At 39.1% G+C, this 22,004-nt stretch overlaps 3 protein-coding genes across 3 annotated transcripts; 2 read left to right on the forward strand and 1 right to left on the reverse strand.

Annotated features, from left to right (window-relative positions):
- The first annotated feature begins 2,512 nt into the window (after positions 1-2,512).
- On the forward strand, positions 2,513-5,407 carry LOC133459598 (beta-crystallin A1-like). The gene is made up of 6 exons (XM_061739708.1): positions 2,513-2,554; positions 2,903-2,965; positions 3,089-3,207; positions 3,316-3,457; positions 3,552-3,694; positions 4,776-5,407. The coding sequence occupies exons 2-6, from the start codon at positions 2,927-2,929 to the stop codon at positions 4,921-4,923; spliced, it is 591 nt and encodes a 196-aa protein (XP_061595692.1). The 5' UTR covers positions 2,513-2,554; positions 2,903-2,926; the 3' UTR covers positions 4,924-5,407.
- Positions 5,408-7,281: 1,874 nt separating this feature from the next.
- On the forward strand, positions 7,282-20,199 carry LOC133459599 (Golgi SNAP receptor complex member 1-like). The gene is made up of 9 exons (XM_061739711.1): positions 7,282-7,362; positions 8,603-8,717; positions 8,996-9,071; positions 9,307-9,414; positions 9,610-9,701; positions 12,807-12,881; positions 17,849-17,878; positions 18,093-18,175; positions 18,453-20,199. Exons 1-9 carry the CDS (start codon positions 7,320-7,322, stop codon positions 18,575-18,577), a joined length of 747 nt encoding a protein of 248 aa, XP_061595695.1. The 5' UTR covers positions 7,282-7,319; the 3' UTR covers positions 18,578-20,199.
- Positions 18,677-21,814, reverse strand: LOC133459600 (trafficking regulator of GLUT4 1-like). Its single transcript, XM_061739712.1, has 3 exons — positions 20,947-21,814; positions 19,924-20,050; positions 18,677-19,695 (listed from the first exon to the last, which is right to left on the reverse strand). The coding sequence occupies exons 1-3, from the start codon at positions 21,364-21,366 to the stop codon at positions 19,682-19,684; spliced, it is 561 nt and encodes a 186-aa protein (XP_061595696.1). The 5' UTR covers positions 21,367-21,814; the 3' UTR covers positions 18,677-19,681.
- Between the last annotated feature and the right edge of the window lie 190 nt (positions 21,815-22,004).

Raw genomic sequence — 22,004 nt, forward strand, 5'->3', positions numbered from 1 at the left:
CTAAGTTCCATTAAACATGCAGACTATTTCTCTGACCGTGTAGAGACGCCGCATGTGCTGCAGGATATGTGTAGGGTCTTTTTCTGGTATATGTCAACCATACAGAGAAGAAAGTGAATTTCAGGGGCGTGCACGTGTGTGATGTCTGATGTGCGCGCTGAGAGTCGGCTATATGGTGGCGGTGGGCTCTTCACATCGGCCTGCTGAGTTTGCTTGTCCCTTTGTCACGTCAGAGCGGCTGCTGCTATCATCAGCAGAAACGCACAAGCAAACACACATGCATATGTTCCCATTCCAGTCTCACATTCAGACCTGAATGAATCCCCTTTTCACCCCACAAAAAAGTTTCATTTTGATCTCATTTGTGGGTGTTCTAGTATTTCTCTCCCTTATTGTGTTCTCAGACACAATCAGGAAGTAACAAGGACATGCACATGAGCACATGCATATCCAGGCTCTCACAGACAGAGAGTCTGGGCAATGTGCTGACCTCAGTAGCCCGTTCCCTAAATGTTTATTGTTCAGCTCAGGGCGAGGAGAGAGGAGGGTGAATGCTCTGATGTATCTCCCAGCACTCAGTCTGCTTTTACTCTGTGTTGTTTTCTATTTTTGAATGACTTGTAAAAAAAATGAATAAATAAAACTGTTAAAACATGAGACGATACATATCAGGTCAGCTTCCTCCTTCTTCCTTCTTCTAATTACTGCAATATATTTCCTGTGTGATATCAAATCGGCCGTGTTTTGAAGGTATCGGAAGCGGATGCTGCCAGTTGCAACTCACTCGTCGATGCCACAGCACTGCCAGGTTTGCCACAGGGCCGTTCACATGGTGCCGCTGCCCCCAGTTAACCCTAAAATAGCAACAGGTTCTTTCTCATCTCACAAACAGAAAAAAAAAATCAAACAAAAACAAAACTATAGTAAACAGACCCTAAACAGATGCAGTTAGGCTGGTTCAGTCTCTGTACCAGACAAGATGAAGGTTATAATCTGCTGCCGTTTGATCCTGCTCCTCTTCAACCTGCATGGTTTGCAGCATTACTGTGATCAATAAAGAAGTTTGATCATTATTTATTACCAGAACCAGAGGTGTCAAAAGTATTCACATTCATTACTCAGGTAGAAGTATAGATACTAGAGTTTAAAAATACTCCTGTAGAAGTTGAAGTATCAACTCAAGTTTTTTACTCAAGTAAAAGTATAAAAGTAGTGGTTTCAAAACTACTTAAAGTATAAAACTAAAAGTAATGTAAGAGGGAAAAAAGCCATTAAGGACAAAAGCCATTGAAAATGAATGCATCTTAGTATAATGCACATATATTAAAGAACGGTATATGTGTACTATTGAGCATTAACATGTGTTTCAGAGAGCAGGAGATATGATGACTAGTTGCCTATAAGTATTGTAATGGTCCAAAAAGTCAAACTTCAGAGGCATGTTATCATTTATCCTAACCTTTATTGGAATGTACATCCAAGTTTAGTTGCAGGAATCTGAGGGAACGGATGTAAGAACAAAACTGGACAAGAACATCTGAAACAACCACAACCAAATTCACTCTATCCGGATGGAGCAATTTAACTGGATAGTTTTTTTTTAAAGGCCGAAATTAAATAGAGTAACGAGGCTGTTTTTAAAATGTAAGGAGTAAAAAGTACAGATAATTGCGTGAAAATGTAAGGAGTAAAAGTAAAAAGTCGTCTGAAAAATAATTACTCCAGTGAAGTATAGATAACCAAAATTTCTACTTAAGTAAGGTAACGAAGTATTTGTACTTCGTTACTTGACACCTCTGACCAGAACTGATCTAGTTTATCCAGGAAACTGGCTAAAAAAGCTTTCAAACTGATCCACTCACTAAGTACAAATGGATAAAGATGGAGGGACTTTGCATGTTGACAACAGTAGTTTACAGTTTTATTGTGGTCCCTCCGACACCTCGACTTCATGAATCTCTGTTTATGTGTGTGGTTGGATTTGTGACTCTACTGTGACCTACTCTGTACTGCCTGCTGCAGTGTGGAAATATATTTATTTATTTATTTAAAAGGAACAACGCACATTGATTGACATGAGTTAATCATGTAAATGTGCCAGATTTAGCCATACAGGCTAATTTACATCTGCAGTCCCTGGCAGGTTGATGGCATATGTAAAAACACACACTAAAACCTTAAAACACAGAGTACAATATAAACACCACAAACTGTGTTGATTTCTCATCTCTGAACATCTTTTAAAGTATGTTTAGCACAGCTGTAAGCACTGCATGTATGTTTTCCAAACATATAGATTCCCCCACTGAGCTGTAGGTAACGCATTATAGCCGCATAGTCTCTTTGTGTTTAGCGTGAATCGGTGTGTGTCTCCGTTAACCCCTCTGTGGCTCACACAACGAAACAATGGAGTCCAAAGCAAAGTGCTGACATGAGTCCAGGCGTGCCGGCCCCCCGGCCCCTGACACCGGTGGGTGTATATATACACCCCTGCACACACTGTCTCTACAGACTCGTTAGTGGAACCCCCACGGCACACAGATCACCAATTGTGGTAGGTCAAAGGAGTTAAAGTAGTCAACAGTGCAGTACAGTTGTACAATCTCTGATTTTGTCAAGCAGAAATGGTTCCTATTGGTTGACAGGGGTAAAAACTAGATTGGCTTGCTTACAATCTTTGCTTCTCATAAGAGAGATCATTTGAAACAGGGGGACTAAACAAACAAGAGACTATCAGGAGGCATTGGATTAGAGGTTCATTCTTTCCTCTAGTAGTTTCGTAGTTATTGAGCCTTAAAACAAAGAAATCTATTAACAGCCATGCTGGCACAAGCCATACAAAGATTGATAAGAAGAAGCTGCTGTGCATCATTTTCCAAAACTCATGTCCTTGTCCCCACAGGTACTCCTGGAAAATAAAGACAACATGGCTCAGACAAACCCTATCCCCATGGGCCCTTGGAAGGTAAGAAAATGCATTTCACATGATCCAATTTGAGCACCAGGGATAGAAACATGATCAGGGAAAGTCTTTTCAGCTATCGTTTATCTAAAATAGGCAATTACTTTTGTGTTTCCTGCATTGCAGATCACTGTGTACGACCAGGAGTACTTCCAGGGCAGGCGTATGGAGTTCACCGCCAGCTGCCAGAACATCATGGAGTGTGGGATGGAGAACGTCCGCTCCCTGAAGGTCGAGTGTGGCGCGTACGTAGAGCTTCTCCTTGCTTCTGTAAAATGGAGAGATTTTTGTGGATATTTTTGTGGGTCTTATGATATTGCTATTTTTGTTCCCCCTTGATTTCTGACCTGCAGCTGGGTGGGGTATGAGCACTCCAGCTTCTGCGGCCAGCAGTTTGTTCTGGAGAAGGGAGATTACCCTCGCTTTGAGGCCTACAGTGGCAGCAACTCCTACCGCATTGAGAGAATGATCTCTTTCAGGCCCATCTGCTGTGCTGTAGGTTCAACATAGCACTCCTATAACAGCGTTAGCCGCCTCCAGCTTCAGCCCAGCCTGTGGTAAACCTGTGTTTCCCGCCCTTTTCGCGCAGAACCACAAGGAGTCCCGCATGACCATCTTCGAGTCGGAGAACATGATGGGTCGTCAGTTTGAGCTTTGCGATGACTACCCCTCTCTGCAGGCCATGGGCTGGATGAATAACGAGGTTGGATCCATGATGGTCCAGAGTGGAGCGTAAGTATATTTTCATGATGTTTGGTAGAACAAACTTCCTGGGTCTTACCTTAAAGTATGACACAGTATAAAAGCACCATTTTGACCATGTGTTTTCAGCTCTGTTTGTATCAGCTAGCATAAGGGGTTATGGTTAGCATCACTGGTTTGAATGTGTGTCCCTCTTTTGACATAGATATTAACTTGCACCAACCATTTCCGAGGTACGGCTAATGCAGCAGGATTTGAAGTCGATGGTGGATAAAGATTAAAATTGGGATTCAGATTTGAATCTGGGTCTGTGATGTCACAGTCCCCTGCAAATCTCCCCAGGTTATTTACAGTCTTAGGTAGCCCCCATAAATAGACTAGGATGTGATATCTCAGAGCTGTGATTCTGGTGTCAGACACTCAAATCAGCTGTCTCTGGCATGAAAAAGAAGAAAACTCAGTGTGTGTGTGTCATAGACTGTGTATAACAATGGATGAAGCAATTGGTCACGTCACCCTTTGGGTTTCTGAAGACCAGTTTTGAAGCACATTTTCATGAGCCGACAGGACCACGCCCACTCCACGTCAATGAAAGTTAGCTTTGCTTCTAGCTCCTTCGGCTATAATATATTGGCTGAGGATGTATCATTTTTGACGGCTGCATTTAGCCAAAGATTACGGATGAGGAAGTGATAACAGCTAGCAACTCGCTGAGCCGACTGCCAAACAATCATATTAGAAATAAATGTATTTCTTTTTATAAACTCTCCTGGCGTGGTACAAAAAAATTCATCCTTCAGAGTTTAGACCAAAAGGCCTTTTTGAACCGGGCTGTAAATATGTTTATTTCTGCTCTAAAGTTGGACGTTTTAACGTGGAAATCAGTGGGGACTGAGTTGCTTTTGGAGCACGCCTCCATCAGTCAGCCGAGGAACTGCAGCGAATCTTAGTTCTGCATGAGACTCAGTGTGGAAGTTAAAATGGTTGGCGCTCAGTTTGTGCACATCCGTTTTGAGATCCCTGACTATTTTAAATATTAACATCACTCTTGCATCTATGTTTACTTGCTTCTATCAGTATTCAATTAGCCTGTTGTTGTATATTCCTTTAGCTTCGTGTGCTACCAGTTCCCTGGTTACCGTGGCCACCAGTACATCCTGGAGTCTGACGTCCGCGGAGGAGAGTTCAAGTGTTACCGTGAGTTTGGCTCCCACTCCCAGACTCCCCAGATTCAGTCCATCAGGAGGATCCAGCACTGAGACGGAACCACTTCCTTTGCACCTCCTCATCTCCTCCTCTCTCTCTGATCCTGCACTTCCATCTTTCCTTCCCTTCCTCCTCTCCTGCAACCACCATCTCCCCCACTTCTGTCGGTCCGGCTAGTTACAAGCAGGATCCAGAAGTGGACATCAGGTGCTTACTGACGTCAGTGGTTCACTGCACGTCCGCTTTTTTCTTTTTTTCTTTTTTTTTCTGAGGAAACATCATCAAGAAAGGAAATGTGAGAAAGACAGAAAATAGGAATGACAGAAAGTTGGATAAGGGAAAAAGAGAAGCCTCGTCTGCTGAAGTTCACTGCAGAACGGTGAAAACAGCACAAGGCTTTTCTCCTCTTTTTCATCCCCACCATCGATGGAGCCATCGTCACTGTCCTCTTCAGAAACACGCCCACCAGTCTTGCTGTTTCTGTGATATCCATGACTGCCTGTGTTCAAGACGATGAATAAAGAGAATAAACCAAGACTCAGAGAGATTCACGACATTGACGTGTACTTTAGTTACACAAGTGTTTTCTTTTCGGTTTAAATTATTTTATCATACTCCTCATTATTATTATCATCTGTTTTCAGTACATTCAGTACTTCTTTGGTGAATCATTCACATAAAGAGTTAAGGTATAAATGAGCAACATCCTTTACCGATCAATCCTCTTACTTAACTTACTGAACTTAAATTCAGTTAATCCTTTCACTTTTAGTTTTACATCAGGCTAAACTGAGAAGAAAAACAGTGCAGATGAGTTTTTAAATATTAAAAGCTACTTGAAGGGAGAAACTCTTCATTTAATAAAGTTAAAGTGACCTATTTCACTTTTCACTCCATTTAAAAAACACATTTTTAAATAAGAGTAGAGGCAACTAAACTTAAGGTAAGGAAGATTTGAGTCCTGTCTGACATTTGTGGAAACTATAAACATAGTACACAGATGTCAGCCTTAGGATGCAATTGGCATACATTCAATGTGTCTGAAGTAGAAGAGTCACATACTGTATATCTTTTCCCTTAAGATGTGTCTCCTTAAAGTATTTTTAATGAAGGAGTTAATCTTGTTAACCTTGATTAGCATGACATAGACTTACACCATCAATGAGAATACATTTACATTATTTTCAGTTTGAAAGGATTGCCAAAGTCATTTTGTAGATCTTTAAAACCTCTAGTAGGTTATCTTGTACCAGATAATGTGTATTCATCTCCATATACACTAAATATCTTATAAATATATTTATATATATTTCTCAAATGATTTTTTTCTTTTAAAAAAATATTGACTTTACTCAAATACAACTTTTTTCTTTCTAATTATCACGCTATATTGCTACACACTGAACATCATGATGAATAATGTAAAATCTATATCAATATAATAATTCTACCTGTGAAGTATTTCAAAACGACAGGCCTGTACTCTGTGATCAGTGAATATGATAAAAAGAAATAAACGCACACTTCTTGATAAAAAGAGAGAAACAAAACGTAATACAGCGATGTATCATTGATTTCATCCATCCATCCATCCATTGATGGAGCCCATGACCCTGTCCCAAAGGAGGAATGCTCCCTGCTCTTATAATTAGTTAATTTCAGGCCCCTTTAAGGTATTTCTTTTAACCTAGAGTTACATTTTGGTGATCTCGCAGCAGTGGTGTAGTGGCCAGTCTCTTGTCGTCCAACTTCAATCTTGCGGAATCAGTCCCCACAACTGTTGTGTCAGGAAGGGAATCCAATGTAAAAGCTTTGGCAAATCAATAAGCAAACCACAACGATCCACTGTGTACAACTCCGACAGAAAGGGAAAAGCTGAAAGAAATTGCCTTTGTTGATGAAAAGGTTTTATGTCAAGAAGCCAGTAGTTCCTACTGTCAGGGAAAACTAACGGAATAAACAGTATTAAAAAATAAAAAGTAAAAAAAAAAGTAGTCAAACTGTTTAAAACAATAAAAATCTGAAAAAATCTGAAAAAAACTTACAACTGTAACTTTCCACTGTTTATGTCTTGACCTTTTTTTAACCTTCAGGTTCAGTGACCTATACTGTAAGAATTTCATTTAAATTGCCATCTCTTAGGTGTTAGACATGCAAAAACCATTGTATATACCATAAGAACATAAACACTTGTATACATCTATGTATCTATATATAAATAGATACACATACATGTGTGCACACATACATTTTGAACATATAAAATCCCTTTTAAATAAATCAATATAAATAAGTGAATCTATGTTTAATGAATTTACAAAAAATAAATAATTGTATACTCAATGTGCATATGATGGACATAAATGGGTGTTCCATGTGTGGCCACCAGGGGCGCTGTGGCGTCAGGAGAAGTTGCGACAGTTGTCGCTCCTTTACGGCCGGTGATGACATGTCAACAACAAATATGGCAACCAGCAGTAACTACTGGGAGGGTATGTTATAAATTAAATATAAAACAGCCTTTTATTTGTACATTTAAACTGTTTTCGTTCATTGAAGCCACACACTTATATCTACTTACGAAATACAACACGTTAATTAAGTTTATACCTGTGGAAAAAGACGCTAACACTTCCGGCTAATCTGCTAGTTTAACGTCCACGTTGAAGTTTTAAAGTTTTTATTTGCTTGATTTTTGTCAACAGTATGACAGTAAAATGGTATTTTCTTAGTTGACTTCATTACTAATCAAAAAGTGCATTACTTGAATGTTTATTCCAGTTTCGAAGAACTTTTGACTAAAGTAAGACAACACCAGTGGACTTTTATGTAAACTAATCTGGTTTAGTGAAACTGTTTTATCTGTTTTTAACACATTAGGCTTTTACATTATTTCAGTCAATGTAAACGCGACAACACCATAAAAAACGATAGCTTTTATGTTTATAAACATTGTTGAACTGGATTATAATTCAGTTTAATTGTACTTTAATTGGAGTTTTCTTTCATGCAGTTTCTATGTGAAAATAATCATAAACAGTTAAATTATCAGTGAAGTCAATGTTGTTTATTTAACCGCCTCAGTTGACTTATATTAACTTATTGAGTTATGTACAGTAGAAACAATGTATATATTATCAGAAATGCACTATTCCATAAATGTGCATTAAATATATGCTGAAAAAAATCATTAAACAACTACAAATAAAAACAGGAATGAATTAAAATAAACAGCATGTGCAATAACATCTAAGGTCTCATACGAAATCTTGGCCAGAAGTCATTAAAAAGAGATGGATTTTCAACGGAGTTTTAAAACACTCAATATCTGGAACAGTCTAATGTAAAAAGGGAGTCAGCTTCACATTTCACCACCGAAAAAGCTCCACGTGGATCAAATGTAATTTCCCTACCGTTATAATGAGTGTGTCATGGTCAGTCATTTATGGCTTTTATTTTAGAGAGTGCTAATGAAAGCTCTCTCTCCAACTTCAAGAGTTAATGATAAAATCCATATACAGCCATCTCAGACTTTAAAGGATTTAAAAAATATATATTTATATGACCTGCTCATGTTAAATTCACAATATAATCAACAAGATCTCATTCTCGACAAAGTAATGATGCTTGCTGATGTTACAGTGGTATAGTCCAAACAAATAATTTAAAAAAGGTGGGATATTGATCTTTAAATGTTTTTATTTTGTGGTCTTCCTCTGTTTCTTCTATCAGATTTACGTAAACAGGCCAGACAGCTGGAGAATGAGCTGGACCTGAAGCTCGTCTCCTTCAGTAAACTTTGCACCGGCTACAGCAGCAGCCAGGAGCAGCGGTCAAGAGACAGCAGGTAGCACCACACCATCATTAACAAAAGGATTGCTCTCTGGCTCAAAGAACATCTCTATACATATTTAAAATTTATGGAAAACATTATGTAGCAAAATCCTATGTTAATGTTTTTTTGTCATTATTTGACATTTTGAATACACTCTATTCTATACCTCTAACATTAAAAAAAACACTCATTGCTAAGTAACTTGGCAGCAAAGTTGCTTTCAGTGCCATTGACTCTGTTCAGTTTTAATAGTAATAATGATGCAGAGTTTTTTTTCCTTCTTAAATCAGGTCTGATTCGTTTGGTTCATCTCAAGACGGAGTGCTTGTGCCCATGACAACTGAGCTGGAGCAGCTCTTGGCAAAAGTAAGTTACATATCACTCATGCTGGATGACTACAAACAACTGCAGAACATGTTTAGATTATGTTTACATGTTAGGAGAATAGCTGTCTGTTTCTCACCGACATTAACTGGTAGAACTATCTTCATGCTTTTTTGTGATACATGTGTGTTTATTTAAAAATAGTTTTCTCTATTTTAATATGTAAAATTTCAGTCTGTCATTGCATCCAATGCTTAATTTTTATTTTTTTTGGCAGCTTACAGTGACCAATGACAAAATGGCAGAATACACAAACTCCCCAGGAGCTTCACATCATAATGCAGCAGTAATGCACACCTTACAGAGACACAGAGACATTTTAAAGGTACTGCCATCTTCTCTCTCACTCTCAAAAGTGTCTCACCGCTGCATACGAGTCATTTTGTAAACCTTTCCGGTATTGTATCATGTTTTCTGACTTATGTTTTTTTAAATATTTTAATTAATGGTGCCGTTTTTCCATCTTTAACATGCCTTGATGACAGTGTTGCCTTGGTAACGGCAGTGCTTTATCTTGTAGGACTACACTCATGAGTTCCAAAAAACCAAAAGCAACTTCTTCAGTCTGCGGGAGCGAGAGGACCTGCTGGGCTCTGTTCACAGGGACATTGAGTAAGAACTTTCAGACATCTAAAAGACATCATATTTCCTGACAAAATATAACTTTACAGCAGCAGTTATTTTTAGATGCTGTTCATGACTTGTGCACCTGGCAGGTCTGGGCCAAAGTTAATGATCATTTTCCTGAGTCTGAGTTGCAATTTCATAATGTTAATATTTTTAAAATAGTTATCACTCATAATCACAGCATGCCACTGTGACAATAAAGAGCATATTTCTCTAAATAAGATAGATAAGATACACTTTATTGTCCCACGTGTGGGAAATTCGGGTTGGGCTTTAACCCATAGAAACACAGACAACAAGAATCAACAACAACAAAGGACAGGGACTTCTCAAGGACAAGAACATACACAATGTTTACATAGAAATAGACCACAGAGTGTGTGTACTAGATGATACCGTTTCAATAACACAGTTCAAAGATAACCCTCCTCCATATTTCATTTGCTGCTATTAAGTAGCCTTATTGAGGACGGGATAAAAGAGCTTTTAAATCTATTTAGCCTCCAGCGTGGGGCCCTAAACCTCCTCCCTGATGGTAGTAACTGGAACTCACTGTGTAACACGTGGGAAGGATCGCATATGATCTTGTTGGCCAGCCTTAGAGCAGCCTGCTCATGGGTGGACTGCAGGTGTGGGTGTTCCTGTACACCTGTTATCTTCCATGCCGTCTGCATGAGACCAACCAACTTGGACCTTAATTGTACAGACAAATTACCGTACCAAGCGGCGATGCAATATCTGATAAGACTCAAACAAGACTCAAACAAACGGCATGGTAAAAAATCAACATACATTTTTGTTCTACACCATGAACTCTCAATCGCCGCAAGAAGTGCAGGCGCTGTTGGAGTCTGCTACAGAGTAATGATAATACTCCAAGTAAGCGAGCTATCAATAAAAACACCCAGATATTTAAACGAGGCAACCTGTGAGATGGCTTCATTGTGTATGACCACAGGCCTGTGGTCACCCTCTCCTCTGGGGTCAAAAACCATCTCCTCTGTCTTCTTAACGTTCAAAAACAAGTGATTCTCATCACACCATGAGACAAAAAACTCTATTTCTGAATGATACTCCAAAATATTAGGCCTAAGTTGGCAGTGTCGTCTGAAAATGTAATGATACAATTATCACTGTTGCGGCTTCTGCATTCATTAGTGTATAATGTGAAAAGGACAGGTGAACTCACACACCCCTGGGGGGGCCCCTGTGTTCAAAATTTGGGGTGCAGACATAACACCATTAACACTACCAGTTTGTTTACGATTGGTTAAAAAAGAGTGGTTACAACTCTCTTATTAAGTGAATTGAGACCCAGGTTCCACTGGGAACATTAAGTAATAACTCAGATCTGCTCCTGGTCAAATACACCTGGCTCTGGTGATGAAGTGATGACCAAGTTTGGTTGATATCAAATTCAGTGACTATCTGGCAATTACTCCTTCATATTCACTTGGATATTTGGTCATTGCATGATCAGTTATTGAATACTAAGAGTACATTTTTTTTAACTCTGCAGGCACAGGTTGATGTATTTTCTTTGCTTGTACTGTCTAACCAAACCTAAAAAGTAATTTCAATTAAGAAGCTGGAGAAAAATAGTAGTGTTGCATTCTTTTCCTTTTCTTTTTTGTAAATGAGCAAATAATTTAAACCTCTGCAGGGTTAAATTCCCGTCGAGCAGCTTATAAACTGATTATAAACTTGAAGCAGTAACATTGTTACTGAAAAAAGGAAATTAGTTTAAAAAATACTTAAAAAAAAAAACTATGAATCCCAGATGAAAAAAAAGAAGATTTTATCAGTCACTTTCCTGTCCTGAAGTCTTTCCGTTCTTTTTTTTTTTCTCCGTACAATTTCTTATACCTTAATACATCTCTCATTTAATTTGTCTTTGATGATAAATAAAGTATTTTTGAATTTGAAGTTGAATTTGAATTCCTCTCTGAGTCTGATTCACGTTCCTATTTTCTTCCTTACCCTCCTCCGCTGTGGGTCTTTGAAATATTCTTCTTCACCAGCAGGAGGCAGCAATGCACAGTTTGCTTCTAAATCCCCTCCACCCTTGAGCATCCTCCATTTCCTCCATCATTAGTTGCCCTCTCATAGGAGGCTCCGGCTCCTATTAGCCACTCTTCCATCCTTCTCTCTGTATCTGTCTCTTGCTGTCAGCTTCTCCCTCTTTCTCCAGGGGATTTCCTTCCTAAGTGCTTTCTACAGTAAATCAAACCACAAGGCTTTCATTCACCCAAAGTTGATGGAGAATGGTTACATCAGGGCTGCCTCGGACAGAGACGTGTTCTATCAGGGGAGGAGAGGGAGAGTGAAACAATCAGGCAGAAGGAGAGAGATAAGTCATGATGTGAAGCTGACTGAAGGATGAGAGGGAATTTTGATCATTATTTGATTATTTTCATGTTATCCAGGAGTGTAGGTGTGTGGTGTAATCAGCACACAGACAGTGGCTAACAAGAGGGAGTGAAATACCTGTTTCAGACTGAAAGAGAAACCAGAGACAAGCGTGTTTATGAGGTGGCGTCTTCTGTTAGCCACTCTGGTGATTCCCTTCTCTTGTCAGTGGTTATTTCTAGCTATCTAACTACCACTTTTATTTGGTCATAACTCTCTTTAATGCAACTTAGACAACATATTTAATTAAGATTTAGTAAATAGTCTAGCTTCGTAGCTGCATCATGTCCTCTGATGTTTAACCCTGGTGTGGATCTGGGTTAAATTTTCATTTCTCTTTCACACACACAAGTTTTCCACCTGAAAAATGACAGTTTAAGTCAGAATAAGAAACGAAGTGTAACTACAAATGCATGGAGTGCTGCTGGGTGTGAGAAAAAAAAGTATACTTCAGGTGCTCTTCGGCATGGGGATCAAAAAGATTGAAAAACAATTTAGAAAAACCGAGGCACTCAAGAAGATAAAAAGCCTTTATTAAATCATGGCTTTGTAAAAGTTAAAAAATGCCAACAGGTTTGGGCCATGTAGGCCTTCTTCAAGGCAGATAACAAGAAACGAAGTGATCAAATTTTAGCTGAAAACATTCTCAATTCCTTGTTATTATCTCTTTTCTGTTCTCAGGTCCTACAAGAACAGCACGGGGGTGAATAACAGAAGGGCCGAGCTCTTTCTGAAGGAACATGAACATCTCAGAAAGTAAGACATTTTAAGATCACCCAGCACTCTGCAAAAACCCATTTCCAAGTACAAAAAAAAACTACCTTTAAGAAAACGAGTGGACTATTTTAGACTATTTTGCTAGTTTAACTAGTCAAGTAAAATGTTGTTGACGCTTGGACAAAGATATTTTTCCTTAAAATCAGACCATTTTGACTAGATTTATGAATAGTGTGCTTATTTCCAGAGGGGCAGAAGCTTGATTTTAGTTTGTTCAAAGGGATGAGAAATTGTTTCCTGTTCTCATTATAGAGCAGCACAGTTGTGGTTTTATGTCGGTGGTTCTTAGTTTACCGTGGCTGAGAATGTGAGGGTAGGAGTGAATGTGATGGACACACTCCGACATCTCCGGAGCGTGAGCTGCCTCTGGACTGGTGACGGCTGGGATAAGCTCCAGCAGACCCCCGTGACCCCGGACAGTAGGGATGGGCGGTATGGACAAAAAAATGTATCACGATAATTTCTGGCATTTATCCCGATAAAGATAAAAATGACGATAAAAGAAATACCAATTCAACTCCATCTTTGTAACTATAAATCTATCACCACATTCAGTCTTTGGAGCCAAATCACTGCTCTAAAAGAATACTAAATGCTACTAAACTACACCAATTAAATTGAATTATTAAAAACCAATTAAATGAGTTACACCTGTACTGCAAAACTGGAATGACTCAACCTCCTCGCTAACGGGAATTTATCTTTCTTTCTTTCTTTCTTTCTTTCTTTCTTTCTTTCTTTCTTTCTTTCTTTCTTTCTTTCTTTCTTTCTTTCTTTCTTTCTTTCTTTCTTTCTTTCTTTCTTTCTTTCTTTCTTTCTTTCTTTCTTTCTTTCTTTCTTTCTTTCTTTCTTTCTTTCTTACTTTCTTTCTTTCTTTCTTTCAGGCTCATATCTTTCTTTCTTTCTTTCTTTCTTTCTGGCTCATTTCCTTTCTTTCTTTCTTTCTTTCTTTCTTTCTTTCTTTCTGGCTCATTTCCTTTCTTTCTTTCTTTCTTTCTTTCTTTCTTTCTTTCTTTCTTTCTGGCTCATTTCCTTTCTTTCTTTCTTTCTTTCTTTCTTTCTTTCTTTCTTCTTTCTTTCTTTCTTTCTTTCTTTCTTTCTTTCTCTTCTTTCTTTCTTACTTTCTTTCTTTCAGGTTCATATCTTTCTTTCTTTCTTTCTGGCTCATTTTCTTTCTTTCTTTCTTTCTTTCTTTCTTTCTTTCTTTCTTTCTTTCTTTCTTTCTGGCTCATTTCCTTTCTTTCTTTCTTTCTTTCTTTCTTTCTTTCTTTCTTTCTGGCTCATTTCCTTTCTTTCTTTCTTTCTTTCTTTCTTTCTTTCTTTCTTTCTTACTTTCTTTCTTTCAGGCTCATATCTTTCTTTCTTTCTTTCTGGCTCATTTTCTTTCTTTCTTTCTTTCTTTCTGGCTCATTTCCTTTCTTTCTTCTTTCTTTCTTTCTTTCTTTCTTTCTTTCTTTCTTTCTTTCTTACTTTCTTTCTTTCAGGCTCATATCTTTCTTTCTTTCTTTCTGGCTCATTTTCTTTCTTTCTTTCTTTCTTTCTGGCTCATTTCCTTTCTTTCTTTCTTTCTTTCTTTCTTTCTTTCTTTCTTTCTTTCTTTCTTTCTTTCTTTCTTTCTTTCTTTCTTTCTTTCTTTCTTTCTTCTTTCTTACTTTCTTTCTTTCTTTCTTTCAGGCTCATATCTTTCTTTCTTTCTTTCTTTCTTTCTTTCTGGCTTGGCTCATTTCCTTTCTTTCTTTCTTTCTTTCTTTCTTTCTTTCTTTCTTTCTGGCTCATTTCCTTTCTTTCTTTCTTTCTTTCTTTCTTTCTTTCTTTCTTTCTGGCTCATTTCCTTTCTTTCTTTCTTTCTTTCTTTCTTTCTTTCTTTCTTTCTTTCTTTCTTTCTTTCTTTCTTTCTTTCTTTCTTTCTTACTTTCTTTCTTTCAGGTTCATTTCTTTCTTTCTTTCTTTCTGGCTCATTTTCTTTCTTTCTTTCTTTCTTTCTTTCTTTCTTTCTTTCTTTCTGGCTCATTTCCTTTCTTTCTTTCTTTCTTTCTTTCTTTCTTTCTTTCTTTCTGGCTCATTTCCTTTCTTTCTTTCTTTCTTTCTTTCTTTCTTTCTTTCTTTCTTTCTTTCTTTCTTTCTTTCTTTCTTTCTTTCTTTCTTACTTTCTTTCTTTCAGGCTCATATCTTTCTTTCTTTCTTTCTGGCTCATTTCCTTTCTTTCTTTCTTCTTTCTTTCTTTCTTTCTTTCTTTCTTTCTGGCTCATTTCCTTTCTTTCTTTCTTTCTTTCTTTCTTTCTTTCTTTCTTTCTTTCTTACTTTCTTTCTTTCAGGCTCATATCTTTCTTTCTTTCTTTCTGGCTCATTTCTTTCTTTCTTCTTTCTTTCTGCTCATTTCCTTTCTTTCTTTCTTTCTTTCTTTCTTTCTTTCTTTCTTTCTTTCTTTCTTTCTTTCTTTCTTTCTTTCTTTCTTTCTTTCTTTCTTTCTTTCTTTCTTTCAGGCTCATTTCTTTCTTTCTTTCTTTCTTTCTTTCTTTCTTTCAGGCTCATATCTTTCTTTCTTTCTTTCTTTCAGGCTCATATCTTTCTTTCTTTCTTTCTTTCAGGCTCATATCTTTCTTTCTTTCTTTCTTTCAGGCTCATATCTTTCTTTCTTTCTTTCTTTCTTTCTTTCTTACTATCTTTCTTTCAGGCTCATATCTTTCTTTCTTTCTTTCTTTCAGGCTCATATCTTTCTTTCTTTCTTTCTTTCTTTCTTTCTTTCTTACTATCTTTCTTTCAGGCTCATATCTTTCTTTCTTTCTTTCTTACTTTCTTTCTGGCTCATTTCCTTTCTTTCTTTCTTTCTTTCAGGCTCATATCTTTCTTTCTTTCTTTCTTTCTTTCTTTCTTTCTTTCTTTCTGGCTCATTTCCTTTCTTTCTTTCTTTCTTTCTTTCTTTCTTTCTTTCTTTCTTTCTTTCTTTCTTTCTTTCTTTCTTTCTTTCTTTCTTTCTTTCTTTCTTTCTTTCTTTCTTTCTTTCTTTCTTTCTGTCGATTTAACGCAGAACCATAAATCAGCTTTACACAAAAACGTCATCAAGGGGAATTTATCGTTTTTACTGCGAGATGACAAATTCTTACTGTGGGGAATTTTTTTGACGGTATATCGTGAACGGTAAAATATCACCCACTCCTACTGGATAGGATTGCTTTCGATGTGGAAAATGGCTGAATAATTCAGACACAGCCCAAGTGTAGTCACACCCTGGTTTTACCTCGTACCGAGAGGCTAGTGTGTTGGAGAGGCAAAGCAAAAATCTATCCATACAGAAAGAACCTGGAAAGAAAACCAAACTTGTCTGAACATGCCAGCACAACTGTAAAACAAAAGAACAAAATAGATGAAACTACAGAATTGAGAATTTGTAAAGTGAAAGTGTCTCGAGCCGATAATGGCCACAGATGGAGTGTGTCTCCGTTTCACGCAGAGCTGATTCCAGCAGTGTGCAGCATTACGGCTAAAAGCCATTAAATCATGTCTGGGTTTGAAAGCACGCCAAAACTCTCTGATCCCAGTCCCCGCAGATACGAGGCCTACGAGGCCTGTACTCAGGAAACGTATCTCTGTCATTTGGGCCGATGCAATCAAAGCCTCACATTTTATTGTGTGTATATTTAATCTGTTGTTTTCTTTTACATTTGATTCAGGCTTAAGCCATGGTTTGTGATCAGTCCCTAAGAAACAAAAGAGGGCGGGGAGAGAAGGAAGAGCAGTATATTTAAAAGAAAAGTCAAAGATCGTAAAACGATATTGATTGTAAAGAACTATTGTTTCATCATGAACCAACATGCACATGAACTTCCTTCTTTCTTCAGCTGATGTTGATGTTCTTAAAGGTGGATAACTGCACGAATAGGATATGATTTTGATAAAAATGGATTCAACCACAGTCAGAGGTGGTTTTATTAAAAATAGGAACATATGGTGTGCACATTCCCTCTGATGCCAGTCGTTCTTCCCTCGCTATCAAAGGGTTGTTTTACTGAGGTGAAGACTCTGCTTTTATGTCTCTGGAGGTTTACTGGAACTTCACATGTGTCTGTTTTGTTTTATTTTTATTTGACATAGATCAGCTTTCCATTGGAGCCACATAACTTATTTCATCAAATAGATGTGTATTTGAGGCAAGTACTACTCTTCATAGAGAGGGAAGGGTTTTAGAGGCTGGATCAGCGCTTTTCAGGCATTATAAAACCATATGAATGAATAGACGCTGGTATAAAGTGCTTGCATAAACACAAGAGAGAGGAGTTTCATAAGGAAAGCAAGAAAAAAGCACAGCTCTATACAAGCAGAAGCCTGTGGACTGTGCCAGCTAATGTAGGGTCGACAGAAAAGGCGGAGGACGGCTTTAGATAGATAGTGGAAGAGGTGGATGAATAGATGGAGGAAATATAAAGCACAATATTGATTTTCGGTCTCCAGTGGAGTCTGAAAGGATGCTCACTGTTGCCCATATACGCTCGGCTAAGCCTTGGACTGAACACTTCATTTTTCTGACCGTCGCTTTTCTCAGCGGTCAATGGCAGTCGGAAAAAACCTGGTAGAGGTGTTTGTTCAGGCTTTGTCTTCCATCCATATCCCTCACGTACTTAACACGAACTAAAGCACACTTGACGGGTCAGGCCACCACCCTGAAATGTAAACGTGTTCAATGACATTAATCGATGGAAATCCTATATCAAGCAGCATTTACTCCTCTCTGAAGGGACCTGAGGAAGTGCTTTATTTCTTCTTTTTAGTATTATTATTATTATGATTATTATCGTTATTATAGGGCCAACAAACCAGACCATGTTTCTGTTCATGATTCATAATAACTATAAACTGGATTTTAAGTCATCTGATAAAGTATCTTCAGGATTCAGGATGTATTTGACTTGATCTTGCTTTTATCTTTATTGTCTTTGTTTTTTTTGCAGCTCTGATAGCCTTATCGACAATGCAATAAGGTAAGCTTTATTGCTCCATGTGCTCTCTGAACACACACACACACGTCATGGGGAAACAGTTTATTCTGGTCGATTAAAACAGACCTCCTTACTTTGCAGCTCATCAGTAGAAACATTAAAAGCAGTGTAATGTGATGCTGTGGGGATGGCTATATTTCTCTTTTCTTGCTGCTAATCCCCCCCCCCCCCCCCCCACCCCCCTCTTCCCCGTCAGTATCGCCATGGCTACCAAAGAGAACATCACATTTCAGCGTGGGATGTTGAAGTCCATTCAAACCAGGGTCACAACTTTAGCCAGTATCCTTTCATTGCTGAAACTGATTCTTCTCCTGCTCTGCATCACTTTGTGTTCCATTAAAAATGTCCGCTTTACTGTATATCCACTGAAGATTTAAAAAAAAAAAAAACAGTCTAAATGTAATCTGGGCGGAACAGTGCAACAACCTCCCTCGCTGTCTTTATTCATTTATTTCAGCTTGATTGTGTTCAGAGTCCATCTAATGCTTATTTTTGGTCTCTGATGTCTGACTTGGATGTTAATTATTTTCCTTCACAACGCTTCCCCACCCTTCAGATCGTTTCCCTGCCATCAACAGTCTTATCCAGAAAATCAATTTGCGCAAGAGGCGGGACTCTTTAATTCTAGGTGGGGTGATTGGCGTCTGCACCATATTACTATTGCTCTACACTTTCCACTGATGGCCGGGGAGACGTTCATGCAACTCAGATCAACCCATGCCAGGGTGTTTTTTATGCTCTTGTGTTTTCTTCTTAATGTATAATCCCTCCCTCCCCCCCCTGAAAAATCACAGTTAAAAGAATAAAAGGGTTTAATTTGTGTATTTGGTATGTTGTGGAGGAACTATTTCCCTCACATTGCGCTCCGGTGATGTTATCCTTTCCTAATGGAGGCGTCGAGCTCACTTCCAAGCAGGTCATGCTCATTCAAGTTTATTTCAGACATGCAGAACTATGGCACAATAAACCAGTCATACAGTATAAATGTATAAACATGAACATCGGAGTGGCAAGATCAGTGCATACACGGGGAACAGCCCCCTTCATCAGTTGCAGTATATTGTAAACATAACAAGGTTTGGAGTCCAAAGAGGAATCAGTACAGTTTATCATGTTAGCGCGCGAAGCAGGATACGACACAATGACTGCAGAAAGGCATTGTTGTAATAAATATGTGTTAAACGTCGTGTAAACAGTGTATGAAAAGAGCGTATACATCTTCTCATAGCCGTGGAAGTCCAGTGTGAAACAAGGGAAGGTCTTCACTGCAAATATCAGGAGAAACAGGCGGCGGGGGCGTTGCAGGCTGGAGGACTCTGGTGTGTCTTACACATCATACAGTTGTTTCTTTTTTAACAATGATTGTTATTTTAAATTCAGAATTAAGAGCTTTCTTTTCAGTGGTTGTTTGAGGGATTCACTTGGTGAACTCATTACGTGTGACTTGATCTGTGAGCCGTTTGCTCTTTTTCCACAAACTGTCTTAACCCGACAGTCCCACACGGTAACTGGGAGCATCCTTCCTTTTCTCTTGATTCCTGAGTTTGTGGAGGTTAGTGGACATAAAGATAAAAAAAAGATAAATGATTTGTACTTTCATTCCTTTTTTCTTTTTCTTTTTTTTAAGTACATTGCAGGAAAAAAAGAAGTTGTTCATTGGAGTCTCTTCAGCCAGTTTTCGACTCATATTTGTGCTTTTTCATCTTCAAAATGACACCATCCTCTTTTCTTCTGTGCAAATTCCAGATCCGATGAAGTTAAAGGAGACTCTCTCCATCCCACACTTCACTTTGCGGTCTCTGAGAGACAGAGCAGAGACATTAGGACACACATTGTTGTACGGAACCGTGTGTGTGTGTGTGTGTGTGTGTGTGTGTGTGTGTGTGTGTGTGTGTGTGTGTGTGTGTGTGTGTGTGTGTGTGTGTGTGTGTGTGTGTGTGTGTGTGTGTGTGTGTGTGTGTGTGTGTGTGTGTGTGTGTGTGTGTGTGTGTGTGTGTGTGTGTGTGTGTGTAGGGATGTTTCCATACCTAATGTGAACACTATGAAGATGATCACAGCCACACCCAGCAACATTGCCAGAACACTAAGCATCATAGAGAGACGGCCGTATTTCTTTGCTCCATCAATATCTCCAGTGTGGAGAACAGTCCTCGACTAACGGGGAAGGAGACCAGCCAGTCAATAATTACATTAAACACAGGAGCAAACCACCTGTACGGCTCACAAACATTACATTTATAACCAGTACTCGAGTTGTAAAAAGAATCAGGGGGGATGGTGGATTTTATCATATGGGGACAGATAATTTGTGCTGATTACAAATAATATAATATATTACAAATAATAGCAGTGACCAAAACACCTGCAGAAATACTGCAGGAATGACATAGCAGCAGTTAAATGCAGCCTTCTGTAAGCTTTAAATATCCACTGGGCTTACATCAAATACATCAAAACACAACAATAAAAAACACTTTTCTGAACTTAACAATATGATTCTGTCCTTCACAGGATAAGTAAAATGGATCACTGCAAAAACTCACAATCTTAACAAGAATATTTGTCTTATTTCTAGTTAAAATGTCTCATTTTAGTAAAGAAAATCTCATTACACTTAAAACAAGACTCCTCACGGGAAAAAACAACAATTTTCACCTGGTTCAAGTAGATTTTCACTTGAAATAAGTAGAAAAATCTGCCAGTGGAACAAGATTTCTTTGCTTGTAATAAGATACATCCCACTTGCAGATTTTCCTACTTATTTCAAGTGAAAATGTACTTGAAACAGGTGAAAATTGTCAAATAAGGTATTTTTCTGGTGATGACTCTAAATGTTGAAATAGCAGTAAAACCACATTCATTGATGAAATGACATAAGGGATGGAAAGGGGGGATGGCAGTTTTACAGGGGGGATGATTTGGACCGTTTTTATTTCAGGGGGGATGCAAATCCCACCTCATCCCCCCTCAACTCCAGTACTGTTTATAACATTATTCAAGATATGCCCTAATAGGAAGCATGCACCCCCAGTAAAGGTGTAAGCACTCACCACGTTGGCGTACCAGAGCGCGCACATGTTGAGCGGCGCGGCCGGGCAGAAGCAGGACAGCACGGCCAGCCACAGGTAGCTGGGGGGCGCGGAGCCGCGCGGCACCGGGGACGGCAGCTGGCCCAGGCTGACCCGGGACGAGGACCGGGGCGGGGTGGCCAGCTGGCCCACGGAGCCGGACTTGAGCGGGGAGCGGTGGCCGTTCAGGTCCGCGTCCAGGGAGCGCACGCTGCCGCGCAGCGTCAGCGAGAAGGAGTCGCAGGGCTTCAGGTTGTTGCTCTGGCCGCTCGGCTCGGTGCCGGCGCTGCCCCCGCCGCCGGAGCTCAGCAGCTTCTCCGTGTCCTGGAAGTCGCTGGGGTTGGACACTTCCCTCTCCCCAAGTCCGCTTTTCCCAAAGGCAGCATCAGTGTTGATAGCCATCTTTGAAATGTGAGAAGAATGATGTCCAAGTCCTATTGTTTGTGCTGAAGACGGGGATGCTGGAGAGTCTTCCCTTAGATTTTGTCCATTGGGGGGTCATCAGATTAGATGTTATAAATTCATAAAACGCAAAACAGTTGAAGAACCTTATTTAATTAAGAATCCGGACTCTAAATGTTGTTATTGATGAGGGAGATATAATTGTGTGTGTTGTCTTCAGCTGGTGGCGAGCGTCCGGACGCACGCCTTGCTTTTAACCCCCACCTCCCACCACCAACGTATCGTGTTGTAGAGAGGTATTAGCGCATCCCTGCATCTCCACAGCACATCCCCAGTTGCCGGGGGGCTTACTTAAGCACCGAGCCAGGCGTGGGACAGGCACAGAACTGCATTTAAACCTCTTTTTTTGGAGTGAACGTGTGGCGCGTAAAAGCTTTCCATTTACGCACGGGGGTAGTAGCTAAATCAGCATAAAGGACACAGCAAAGAGCGTGTGATGGAGAGAGGGAGGGAAGCACACGCAGAATCAGAAGCCTTTTCAGCATATTCACGACCTGCTGAGTCAGAAACTCATTTAAAAGTCTATTAAAATTAGGCTTTTAACAGGAAGCGAACTGTCCTGAAACACTAAGAACAGC

The sequence above is a fragment of the Cololabis saira genome, chromosome 14 (assembly GCF_033807715.1).
Source record: "Cololabis saira isolate AMF1-May2022 chromosome 14, fColSai1.1, whole genome shotgun sequence".
NCBI classification, from domain to species: Eukaryota; Metazoa; Chordata; class Actinopteri; order Beloniformes; family Belonidae; genus Cololabis; species Cololabis saira.